The sequence below is a fragment of the Chrysochloris asiatica genome, unplaced genomic scaffold (genome assembly GCF_000296735.1).
Source record: "Chrysochloris asiatica unplaced genomic scaffold, ChrAsi1.0 scaffold00036, whole genome shotgun sequence".
Taxonomy (NCBI): domain Eukaryota; kingdom Metazoa; phylum Chordata; class Mammalia; order Afrosoricida; family Chrysochloridae; genus Chrysochloris; species Chrysochloris asiatica.
Window position 1 is genome coordinate 7,971,278 of NW_006408554.1, and position 13,752 is coordinate 7,985,029.

General features: G+C 41.8%; 1 protein-coding gene across 1 annotated transcript in view; it reads right to left on the reverse strand.

The window, feature by feature from the left end:
- The window catches only part of SULF1 (sulfatase 1), a gene marked incomplete at its 3' end in the record, with an annotated part of 82,276 nt that overhangs the window by 12,610 nt on the left and 55,914 nt on the right, over positions 1-13,752 (reverse strand). The window contains exons 10-11 of the mRNA XM_006860034.1: positions 5,632-5,848; positions 3,452-3,689 (exon numbers count right to left, since the gene is read on the reverse strand). Of these exons, the coding sequence (XP_006860096.1) occupies positions 3,452-3,689; positions 5,632-5,848 (455 nt within the window). The remainder of the gene's footprint in view (positions 1-3,451; positions 3,690-5,631; positions 5,849-13,752) is intronic.

The following is a 13,752-nucleotide window of genomic DNA, read 5'->3' on the forward strand; positions in this document are numbered from 1 at the left end:
GGTCAATATACAAGAAGGGGGAGTAGAATGGAGAACAAAGCAGATGTGAGAACAATTAGGCAGGTTTGCCTGGGCTAAGCGGGACAGAGATAAAGAGGATGTAGGTAACAACCTTGGAACAACAGGGCTCTGGGATACAGGAATTGAGACAAGGTTGGAAAGGGGAAAAGGGGGGAAATAATGTTAATATGCTTGGCTGTCTTTTGAATCTTGGTTTCCTGTGCATATCATTATAAAATAGACACTGGAGGGAGAGAGAAAGGAATAGCCAGAAATATCATAGGAAAGCTTGCAAGTCCATCTTTTGCCTATAATTAATTGGAATGCCTAAAATGAGGCTACAACGTGCCCAGTGAAGGAAGCTTCCGGTGGAGCCTCTGCATTACATAAAGCCATAAGTAGAATCCTGAACAGCATCCAGAATCCTCAGAGGTGGGAAATTTCCACTTCAAGGGACAAGCAGACCAGCCTGGGGCAGCTAGAAGAACAGAAGATACTTCTTGAAAGAAAGACTGACAGGAAAAATACAAAACAATATACGCAGAACGACTGACTACTACAAGAACAAGCAAGTTGTTTGTCCAGGAAACATCAAGGCAAGTGGTCGGGTCCCCTCAGTGCAAACCCCTTTCCAAGACTAAGACTCAATGGGAATACAAGCTCTGATTGGTGACCACTTTCATCACCGATAAGGGGAAGTGAGGGAAAAACAGCAATGAAGCTGCGAGCTAAGCCCTGCAACATTCAATAGACTCCTGTGAAACCAGGTGGAGACCTGGTTGGCCAGCAGTGTGGCAAGACCTGGGGACTCTTGGGCCCAGAGTCAGTGACATAGTCACAAAGGACTGGAGTGGAGAGTGAAGCATACAGCTGATAAGAAGAGAAAGCATATACACAAGAACACCCACGCTTACAGATAATACCCACTTGACATGGCTTCAATGACTGGATGATCAGAGCTCAACTAGAAGAGGAAAAAAAGAGTAATCTGATACAATTTGCTGAACTTGACCTATACCTATGGATGCAGTAACTCAATAGACGGAACATTTATTTACAGCAAGGATCATTCCCACCCCCTTCATACACAGAGTAGACAGTAATGGACAACTTGGACTTTGGCTACCCAAAGGGGGGTGGGGGTGGGGGCTACAAAGGCAAGAAGTGACTGGCTTACAAACTTTCAAGAGGGAACCTAGATCCAGAGGGGGTGGAAGAAGGTAGAATCTCCACTTAGTATACAATCTGTCTAGACGGGGCTGATAAAATGAAATGCAGCTAGGTCTCTTGTGATACAATAATGAATAATTGTAATCAGGACTGATCGTGAGGGTTGTAAACGTAAAGGTAGATGTTTTGTAGCAAGGAGGGGAGTGATTAACTTTACAGTCTAGGAGCAGAGATCCCTGAGACCATCAAGGGGCGGGACCCTACCCGGAGAAACAGTGACGCCAGAGATGGAGGCAAAGATGATGACGCAGCGAGATGGAGCAGCTGGGGACTTTAGACCCAGAGAGGGAGAGGGGCTGTGTGCTGATAACCATGGGGCAGGCTTGTAGGGTATACCCTTTGGTTGGTGATGATGCATGGAGAGGATTGTAACCATGGCAATGAAACAATATACAATAGGATGAATGTAAAACTAATGTTCTCCCATGTAAACTATCACATAATTCACAATAAAACATTAAAAAATAAATGAATAAATAAATAAGACAGGGCTTATTGGTGAGAAAGAGACTGGAGGAACCTGAGACCATGGCCTTTGAGCACTCCTGGAAAGGAACTCACCCTTGTGGTTCAATTTTCAGTCAAGCAGTAGGTCAGTATATTGGGGACGGGGGTGGGGAGGTGATGGGAGGGAGCAACACTACTAACTCACCATGGAATGGTCAATCATTCAAGATCAAAAGGGCAACATTTACCTAAGGACAAAGTTGAGAAGGGATGGGAAGGTGGGTGCCATGGAAACAGGAAGTACAGGGAGGAAGCTCAGCTCGGTAACTGTTGTTGCCTGGAGGGGATTGCAATTATTGAGATGAAAATCAGAGTGTATGATCTGTTGAATGTAAAACAGATGATCTTGTCTATAAACCATCACTCAATACACAATAAGTTAAGAAAAAAGAAAGGTAAAAAAAAAAAAGAGTGAAGACAAATTAGGTTTCCTCTCAATTGCTAATGTGGATACAGGCCTTAAGTACAGAGGTGATCAAAGGCCTGGGTAAGTGAATATATCTCCTGGCTACAGGTGTGGGCAAAGGATGCAGCCAGAGAGAGCGCCTCACTAAGATGCCCTTATGAACATATTCACATCCCAATAAACACATGCCAACCAGCATTCCAGTTATGAGAACCCCAGCAAGTGTATGTAGAGGGAAAAAAAGATGCCCAAAGTCAAGATAAAAATGACTTATTTTTTTAAAAATTCAGAGTCAGGGGGTAGTCAGCTGTTTGTTTTGTTAAAAAGAGTGCACTATGAAGCAAAGAAACAGCCTTTGTAAAGACCTCAGGTGAGATGTGGGGTCAATGAAAAATATAAGAGAAACAATTCACTTAGCAACTCCAGGCAGAGAGACTAGTCCGAAAGATGAGAATCCTGTGTGACCTTACCTGTCAAAGTGATAAAATTATCAAGAACACAAAGAGCTTGGATCAAAAATTCAGAAAGAAAATCTTTCTCTACCAGAAAATAAGCAGATCTTAGAAGAAAACCCCCATGAGTTCATGAAAGCTGGCTGATATTCTCTCCCCTGGTCATCTCCATGATGTCCAAGGCCCTCTATGCATTTAGGAATCACTAGGTGGTGCAAACAGTTAATGAGCTCAGCTGCTAACTGAAAGGTTGAAGGTTCAGGTCCACTCAGGGGTTCCTCAAAAGAAAGAACTTCTGAAAATCAGCCATTGAAATCTATGGGGCACAGTTCTACTCTGACACTCACAGGGTCGCCGTAAGTCAGATTTGACTTGAAGGCAACTCATTTTCTGTGATCTTTGGAATCTGCACAGACTAGGTATTTCTGTATCGTCCATCTTTTCCCAACTTGTGTCATCTATCTGGAAGTTTAAATGGGACTCACAATCCTCCCTTGGGCTGTGTTTCATTTCTGAGGTTGCGACTATGCAGCTACTCTGATCAATAGCGTCCAGGCCACATGGAGGTGTCTCTGCTAATCCCAGTAATTCTTTCCATCTGCTTTATAGATTCCCGCGAAGGTAAACTTAAAGGAATAAGCCCTCAGCCTCTAAGTCAAGATGTAACAGAATTATTCTGGTTGGATTTCCAGCTGATCAGCCTTTGTGTGAGACTGACTCAAGCACATATTCAAATCGACCATTATCTATTGACTCCTTACTGTTACTCGGGCAATAGACTGCTAAACGCAATGACTTTTGGTAAAGCGGCAAAATGGGGCAAACTCAGCCTAGTGAACATCTAAAGTCTTCGTACTTGTGTGTCACTCGGACAGTGGCGGGTAAGCCCACAGCATTGCTGTCTGCCAGCATCGCACTGCTAGCAGCCTGGAGACCTCCTGGCCCCTGGCGGCCTTCGTCATGACGTTTGGCAATGGCTCTTGGTTGTAACACTTGCAGTTCTTCTTCCTCTAGGTTTATGTCATATATTTCACCTTCAAATTCGACGGACAAGGAACGTGTCTGCCGAGTATGGACAAATCTGGGCTTGTACTCTGAAAATAAGGGAAGAGATGTTAATATGGCTGGGTCCTGGGAAGTACAGAATGTGCTCATCAACTATCCTATAGGTGGGTGGTTTGAACCCACCCAGCAGCGCTGCAGAAGAAAGGCCTGACAACTTGATTTTGTAAACGTTATAGCCAAGATAATTTTATGGGGCAGTTAGACACTGAAACATCACAAGTCTAAATCTACTTGATGACAATGTGTTTGGTTTGGTTGGTACATCAATAAGGAGGTCATGATGTAGTTTTTCGGGGGGAAGGAAATGATCATTGGGCATGGTGATCATTTGGGGAAGGGAAAAGCAGTACATGGTACTCACCATGGGGGAACCTTGCTACTATTTAGCAGTATCAGTTGGTAGATCCTTCATGGCTCAAGTAAAGGGTGGGTGTGGAATCTCTAACATCCTATCCATTTAATGGCAGCCCATGAACGTCTACATTGAGTTTTCAAAGTGAACTACTAATGTCGAGTCTTTAGATCAAATTACAGCTTCAACTATAGAATTATTGATAATGACTCACATTGTTCACGTTATACATAGCTTTAATTCACAAGCTTGAAAGTTAGGTATTATTATAGTACATTCTTACATTGTTATTGTTGAGTGCTGTCAAGTCGGTTCTGACTCACAGCGACCTTGTATTAGATTTCCAAGGCTGTAACTCTTTACAGGAACAGAAAGCCTGATCTTTCTCCCACATAATGGCTGGTGGGCTCAAACCGCCAACCTTGTGGTTCAAAGTTCAGTGCTTAGTCTATTAAGCCACTGCTGTTGTTTTTAAATGCTGTCGAGTGGTTCTGACTCATAATGACCCTGAATAGGGCTTCTGAGGAGCGGCTGGTGGGTTTCAACTGCCAACTTTGCGGTTAGCAATCCAGTGCTTATCCTACAAGCACCACACTAAGACTCCTATATACACACAGAATATGGTTAAAGCAAAAGTCCATCTGTGGAGTTTAGACCTAAGGGCTTCCATTAATGGACTGAATTAATTTCATTTCCAAATTTTAGACACGGAATTTGATGTCTGTTGTTTAATGTATGTGCATAAATGGTAAAGCACTCGACTACATGATTAAAGGTTGGCAGTTAGAAACTGCAGAGAGGCTCCTTGGAAGACAGGCCTGGTGATCTGCATTGGAGAGTTCACAACCTTGAAAATCCTATGTAGCAACTCTACTCTCACACATGGGGTCAACATAGAACCAGTGACCACAAAATTAGACACTTTGAGTGTTACTCCACTAGATGGCACTAGACTCTCACTCTTTTTTGGAAGATGCTTGACTGCGGGTTTACGTATTTCAATAATCACAGGTTTCTTGGCTGCCTGATATAACTTTCACAAAGAAATTGTTAGGTAGTGCTTTTCCTAATGCATTTAACTAGTTTGACCCAGTCAGCTTACAAGAGGCAACCATTTGACAAAATTTAAAAAAAAGAAATATCCTCAAACAGATAAAAACATATGCCTTTTAAAAATTTGTTTATGATTCCCATTATGGTAAATGTACAAGTAGTAAAATCTTGGGATTTGTTTTCTAGCAACTTCAGGCAGACAAATCAGGCCACCAGCCTGAAGGTAAAATTAAATTGCCTTAAACCATACCCGTTCCCTTTGAAAAAATCACTTTTATAGCTCTTTTATGCACGCATATGTGCCATGTCTGGTGATTTTACTGAGTAAATTTTTATTCTCCGTGTAAGTAAAAACTGTTTACAAAGTAAAATTTCAAATGAATCTCAGTTTTCTTATTTTAAAACAACAACCATTTGGTCTTTTGGCAAGTGGGCTGGCACAAAGCAACCCTAAAAGCATACATTTAACACCTACAATCTAGAAGGAGCAACCCTTTTGTCTTTTTAACATCCATTCCCAAAGGGCCTGGTCTGGCCTGGCCCCAGAGATGGTTGCAAGTGCTTACTTGGAGTCCCCTGGTTCCTCAGGAACTGCCTTTGGTTTTTCCTCTGGGTCCTGCTGGCACGATACCCATGCTCTGCACAAGTGCACTCTTTGTCTTTACCATGGAAGCCGCGAGAGTAGAGGTTTCGTGTGCTCTGCCGAACAGTGAGCAGGTCACTGGAGCCTTTACATTTGTGAATTCGCAGCTTGCCAGATGTGTCCTCAATGCACTGCCACTTCTGCAAAAGCCAACGTGAAAGGGGGGTGGGGGGAAAATTGCAAATACGATCCAGGTGTTACTTATTAAACTCTGTTGCTTTCGTTTCTAGAAACACTGGCAACACCATAGAGAGTTAGTGACCAAAGGCAAGCTTGTAAGTGACCCAGCAATACTGCAAGTCTCCAGTTCTCCTCATTATTCCTTTCATTGTTGGCAAATACAGATGACAAGGAAATCACTGGAAATCAGAACTACCTAAATGACACTAAAGCCAAAAATGAGATATAAATCCTCTGCCTCCAGACTAAACAGTCTTGAATGGAACTGTAAAAGCCCTTAAAATTCACCAAGCCCCAGAGCACAGCTGTCCTGGCTGTTTTCTTCAGACCCTTCTTTCAGGAAAAACAAAACTCTGATGCTTTGTTCTCTGCCTCTGAATGTCTAATACGAGCCAGGGAAGTATGGCAGATAAGGAGACTGCAGTGTATTTAAACTGCATCCATCCCAGGGCAAGCCACTTTAAATACACCTCAGATATGAGAACACATGGCAGGTGCCTCTTCTTACCCATCTGCAACACTGCACACCCATTGTAAACACTGCTCTTAGCAGAGTCCTGGTCCACCGCCTTAGGAGACACTCATGGGCGTTTGCTAATTGTGAGATTTTTCTCAAACCTGTTACATACATCTCAGTCTCCATGAGGAACAAATGAGACGCGGTACCAGTTTTAAGTGTTCCTCCCGCTGCTGCTGCTTTGTGTTTCTGTTGGCATTGGTTGAAGAGCCCTTTATAGGAGGGTGAGCTCTTTTAAAATGTCATTGCGGTAAAAGATATATAACAAAAATGTTGATGTTTTAATAAATGCAAAGTGTACAACTATTGTCAAATGCCATCAAGTAAATTCTGACTCATAGTGACCCTCTGTATCATTTCCAAGGAGTGGCTGGTGGGTTTGAACCACCAACATTGCAGTTAGCAGTCCTGTGCTTACTCTACAGCCCACACCAAGACTCCTAAGTGGTGTTAATTAGTCACCATGTTATGCAAAGTTTCATCACCCCAAACAGAATCCCAGTACACCTTAATAACCCCACCTGTCCTCCTTTCCATTGCCCCTGGTAACCACTAATCAACTTTCGTCTGTGCATTTGCCTACTGCAGACATTTCATATCATTAGTTTGTCCTTTTGTGTCTGACTTATTTCACTTAGCATAAAGTTCCTAGTGGGTGCTGTAGGATAAGAACGGGACTGTGAACCTACCTAAAGGTCAATGGTTCGGCAGCTCAAACCTACCAGATGCTTCCTGGAAACCCTATACAGGGTGGCATGAGTCAGAATGGACTTGATGGCATTTACCAACAATAACAAAAACAATGACTTGAAACTGACTCTGCAACACTTTAACAACAACAACAAAGTTTTGAATGTTCTCCAATACTTCTTGACTTTCAAAATGGCTAAAATCATGGCTCTTCATGCATGTAAAGATCCCAGTTGGCTTTTTCAGCAGGCAAATGACAGTCCTGTACAAAACGGGGTGCAGTCGTTCACAATGAACCAAGAGGCAGAGCGGTAATTCATTTTTCTCTAAACACTCATTTGCCTTCAATGAATGTTGAACAATCGAACTAGCCTTTGAGTATCTCCTGTACAATCCCCAAACTCCAAGTATTTAGAGCTTGTTCTACGACATTGCTTTAGCCCCTGAATATTGGTGCTATACTGAATTTAGTTACTTCAAGTCAAACTTCTTTTGAGGCTTGGTCAGACTATCTTGAAGGTTCAATGTTTTTTCCATCCAGAAAAGCAAGACCTAAGGAGACAAGGCAACTAACCAGCTCTAAACAAAGCCAAAAAAGGCAGTACAAACAAGAATAGTCTAAGCACTAAGTTACAGTAGATTTGACTTAAAAAAAAAAGGGGGGGGTGTGTGTGGATAAAACTAGATTAAGCACTCTGATGTTATTTCAGATTCGTGACTCTGAAAGTTGGTTGGATATTAGGATTGTACTGAAAGTTTCACAGGTGATTCTAATCTGCAGTTTTGGTTAAGAACCACTGTTTTCTGTTAGCAACTAGATACTGGACCTCTTTGCAGCTGGTTCTCATGTGGAGGGCAGAGGTGATCTAATGAGATCTAAGTAGCTCAGAGGGATAAGTCTTTGAGAGCTAGACATACATTTAGGTGTGTGAGTGTGAAATGGAAGGTGGACCTAATAATTTACTCAACTAACCATGCCAGAAAATGACTCTAGTTGACTACTGGCTGACTTATACTTGTAAAACAATGTATTATATTTAAGAGAAGAAAGAAGAATTATATGCAAAATCACAGTGTTGGCGAAAAATATTGAATAAATCATGGACTACCAGAAGAACCAAGAAATCAGTCTTAGAAGAAATAAAACAAAATGTTCCTTCCAAGTGAAGATAGTGAGACTTCAACTTGCTTACTTTGGACATATCATTAGGAAAGGTCAATTGCTAGAGGAAAACAACAAACACATTTTGTTTGGTAAAGTAGCGGTCCAACAAAAGTTGGGCAAAACCCTCAATGAGATGGAATGACACAAGTGCCACCACACTGGACTCTAATATACCAGTGAACATGAATTTGCACAGAACCACACAGCATTTCCTTCTGTCACACGTATAAAGTCCCAGGAGTCAGCCCTAACTCAGTAGCAATTAACAACAAACAATTCTCCTTGCTCTCTATGTATAGTTAGTTGACAATGGACAGAACTTAGTTAGCCTCAGGTGAAAACTGCATCTGGACTGTTCCATCTTCCATTTATTTAATGTGGTGACCCAAAAGCCACAGGCCTGAGCTTGGGACACTCACAGATACGTCCAAAAAGCTTGAGAAGGCTCCACGAAATTCTTGAAACAGTTCTCAGAAGCTGATAAATAACCCCATTAGGAAATAGTCATATGCCATAGAGAATTCTTGCTGGTTGAAAGCTCCACCAAAATAACTTTTCATAGCTTCAAAAGGTTTGGGAAACATAAGTGTTTGAGTATCTGCCTCTATATATCTATGTTGTTGTTTTAAGTGCTGTCAAATCACTTCTGACTTACAGTGACCCTGTATAGGGTTTCCAAGGAGCAGACTGTGAGTTTGAACCACCAACCTTGAGGTCCAGTGCTTACCCTATTATCTGTCTTAAATCCAAATGTTTTAAGATGTGTCCACCCACTGGGGTGCTATAGGATAAGCACTGGACAGCTAACCACAGGTTGATGGTCCAAATCCACCCACCACTCCTTGGAAACCTTATACAGGGTCACTATGTGTCAGAGCTGACTTGATAGCACTCAACAACAACAGTCATGGTGTGGCACTGTGGGTTAATGCGCCAGACTGCAAAGTCATTTGAACTGCAAGGTCGGCAGTTCAAACTCACCAGCTGCTCCTTGGAAACCCTACACAGGGTTGCTATGGGTTGGAATCGACTCGACTGCACTTAACAACAACAACAAGTTAATTGTGACAATGAAAGTGGAGCTCACACAATTCCCAGCCAAATGGAAGGTTAGAAAGGACTCTAAAATCTGGCTCATTTTACTCTTAAAAAAATACTGGCCTTATGGCATTTGGTGTTTTTATTTATATCAAGTTTAGTATAGAAACTTATTTTTAAATTATACAACTGCAGTAGAAACCTTCATCAATTTTATAACTACAATGCATTTTTTCCTAAAAAATTCTATTTCTTTTCATTTTTGGTTTAGAAGAACGAGAGCACAGGTGTATTACGGTAGAACACAAAGGTGTAGCAGAAGTTTTAGATGCTTAACCTATTTGCAATCCAACCTGCTTTATCCACTGGCCAAATTCCTTATTGATTTCTTACAGGATAGAGAAAAAAAGAGTGAAGTCCTGGTATGGCGCTGTAGGATAAGCACACAACAACCACAGGGTTGGTGGTTCAAACCTTCCAGCCAGCCACTCCTTGGGAACTCTATACAAGGTTGCTATGCGTTGGAACTGACTTGATGGAACTTAACAACACCAACAAAGAAAAGCAGTTTCCTGTCTGAAGATTCAAATTATTTGTAGAATTGATGACTATATCACATAAAATCAAATATTCATACACAATACATACATACATGCACACACACACACAAATATACTCATATACACTATATACATACATATACCTAGGTAAATACTTGGATACAACAAGAGTCACTGGCAAATATGCCTTTGTAAAAAGTCAAGAGACCCTATTAGATACAGTAATTAGTGAAAGGCTTTGAAAATCTTAACTGCAAGCATACTGAGGATTTTAATGAAATGAAATCACCTCACATTTGCTATTCATTTTTGTGTTCGATATCAAGATAATTTTTATGGTTGAGCAACACGACCTTGAAATAGCTACAAACTGGACTCCTGGTGTGGTGCTCTAGGATCAGCACTGGACTGCGAACTACAAGGTGGCCCGTTCAAACCCACCAGCTGCTTCTCGGAAACCCCATACAGGGCCGCTATGAGTCAGAACCGACTGGATGGCATTTAACAACAACAATACTTAGAAGGTTTATAGGAGCAAAAGAACACATTGTTTAAAGAATCTGTCTAAAACTCGTCAAAATGGTCATTGCAGAAATGGCTTAGGAATCGGGGGAAAGCCTGCACTCAGGTGAGCTTTTGTTAACGGGACATGGAATCAGGCCTCAGAAATGGGCTTTGTTAAACAAGTGCCCTTGCAGAAGTACAGTTGTCATGTGATCTCACCTTCAGAGTTGATCAGTAACTCAGTTAGTAGTTAAATCTGATTGTCTCCTTCTTCAAAGACCACTCAACTCATTCACACTGCAAACTTCTTCCCTGCTTTACGAATTCTCCTCCTCTCTGACTTACTAGTTGCTAACTGAAGGGGCAGTTGTTCTAACCCACCAGCAACTCTGTGGGAGAAAAAGATCTGGCAGTCTGCTCCCACAAAGATGACTATTGTTGTTAAGTGCTATGAAGTCGATTCCGACTCATAGCGACCTTGTATAGGGTTTCTGAGGAGCAGCTGCTGGTTTTGAACCACCGACCCTGAGGTCCAAACCGACCTTGCATTATCCCACCACTTCACACCAGGACTCCTCACAAAGTTTACAGCCTACAAAACTCTATTGGGCAGTTCTTTTGTCATATAGGGTTGCTATGAGTCAGAATGGACTCAACAGAGTATCACAACCAGGAATTTACCATATATTCATTTCACAAATATTTCAGTACAATGACTGGGGCTAGCTGTTTGATCATTGTGGTTATTATTAAGTGTTGTCAAGCTGATCTCAGACTCATTGTGATCTCATGTGAGAATGGAACTGCCCAATAGGCTTTCCTAGGTTGTAAAGCTATTTAAATAAGTACTTATGTGATTAGGTAACTTTAGCCTTTTCAGCTACACTGGAACTTGGAAGTTCATGTCTCATAATCCGGAGTCTTTCCTAGAAGTTAGCACAGCACAGACTTACTTGATATTTGCTTGGTTATTTATCTGTTGTTGTGTGCAACCTCAAGTTGGTTCTGATAACCCTCTATGATAGAAGAGACCTACCCCCGAAGGCTTCTGAGGCTGTAATCTTTATGGCAGCAGACTGCCGTATCTTTTCTTCAGAGTACCTTCAAACTCCAATCTTTCAGTTAGCAGTGGAAACCTAAGTCATGTGCCACTAGAACTCCTACCTGTATGTAAATGACACGAGGTATTAGTGGTTCATTCAGGGGTAGAATTCTTGCCTTCCATGCAGGATTGTTGTTCTTGCTGTTAAATGCCTCATAATACATAGTAGGGATGGAGAACATTTTTCTGCCAAATTTTACAGCATCATTTGTGCACCAAACAAACTTATCATCTTAAAAATTAGTTTGCTATATTTGGTCAAACATTTAATTAACTCACCCCTAATGTGATATCCTGAGTCCTGGTGTGGCGCTGTGGGTTATTATACCAGACTGCAAAGTCATTTGAACTGCAAGGTTGGTGGTTCAAGCTCACCAGATGCTCCTTGGAAACCCTATACAGGGTCGCTATGGGTCAGAACCAGCTCGACAGCACTAACAACAATGTGATGTCCGGAGTCCTGGTATGGTACTTGGGTTAATGCACTGGATTGCAAAGTCGCTTTGAACCACAAGGTTGTCAGTTCACCAGCAGCTCACCAACTGCTCCTCAGAAATCCTATACGGGGTCGCTATGGGTCGGAACAGTCTTGACAGCACTTAACAACAACAATGTGATGTTCTAAGGAGCTCTGGTAGCCGAAGTGGTTATGAGTTGGGCTGCTAACCTCAAGGTCAGCAGTTCAAAACTACCAGTGGTTCCACAGGAGAAAGATGAAAGATTTACAGCCTCCCCCTGGACCCCTGCTGTATAGGGTTTCTGAGGAGAGGCTGGTGAGTTGGAACTGTCAACTTTCAAGCTCAAACAAACTTTGTGGTCCAATGCTTACCCTACAGAGCCACACCAGGACTCCTATAGGATACCTGGGTTCAGTTCAGACTTACTTCTGAAAATCAACCAATCAAAGCCCTAGAGATCACATCAGTCTTAACCAATCATAATGCAGACCTGGCAGTATTTCTATTATTCTTGGAGCCCCCTTGAGTTGGGGTCCAATTTGATGGCATCTACCAACATGTAAGGAGTCCTGGTGTGGCACTGTGGGTTAATGTGCCAGACTGCAAAGCCATTTTGAACTGCAAGGTTGGCGGTTCAAGCTCACCAGCTGCTCCTCGGAAACCCTATATATACAGTCACTATGGGTCAGAACTGACTCGACGGTACTTAACAACAACAAAACCAACATGTAGGAGTCCTTGTGTGGTGCTGTGGGTTAATGCGCTGGACTGCAAAGCCATTTGAACTGCAAGGTCAGTGGTTCAAGCTCACCAGCTGCTCCTCGGAAGCCCTATACAGCATCGCTATGGGTCAGCATCAACTCGACCTCACTTAACAACAGCAACAACCAATATGTAAATGACTCTTGCTGAAGAAGAGAAGATACGACACTTAGCAACAACAGTTGTTACTTTGGGATGTGAAGTGGGGTTCGACTGTGCTCTAAAATTGCTCTATTATATCTAATTTTGTGGAATCAAACCTAATGAGAAACACAGGTTAAATGCTTCTCAAACAATCTCATTTACATCAACTTTATCACTACCATCTCACTTATTGAACTTCTGCTTGATGCCGGGTTCTGTTTGGTCTAGTAGAGCACTTTATTTGAATTTCCTCATTTAATCCTCACAACCATCTAAAAGTGCTATTATGATTCAGTCTGTGGAGTAGAATTTTGTAGTGGTGAAAATTACCTGTATTCGACACGTAGGGCTTGGGAATAGTATTTTATACCTATATTGGTATAGCTCAGTAGAAAACAGTCTAGATTTTCAAGCTAAAAAAGCCTGAATTTATCGACCAGCTACATCACATTGCTATCGGCCCTAAGCAAGTCTAAGCCTTTGTGGGGGTCACAAGGGTCAGATAGTGTAAGGAAGAACTCAGAGTAGGGGAGCTGCTCAACAAAGGAAGCTATTATTATTAGTTTTATTACTTAAAGAATTCGATCTACTGTAAACTTGATGAAAGATCTTCATTTTCAGTGGAGGTAAGTATTGGGTTGGGCATCTGAAGACCTCAATTCTAATTTTCTTTTGCTGCTCATTCTGTGGCCTTGAGCAAATTGTAGAATCCCTTTGTTCTTTGAGATTCCACATCTGGTAAAATAATAGTTGCTCCTCCTGGCCCCCAAGGATATGTCATGAAAATAAATTGTTGAGTGTTTTCAGAGTTCTGAGAAAAAGATGCAGTATATGAATCCAGGGCAGTACTGTTAAAATTGACCTTTAAAAATGTTTATTCAGTCCCTGGGTAGGTTCAAGTTTTCTAGTTGTAAATTGTATATA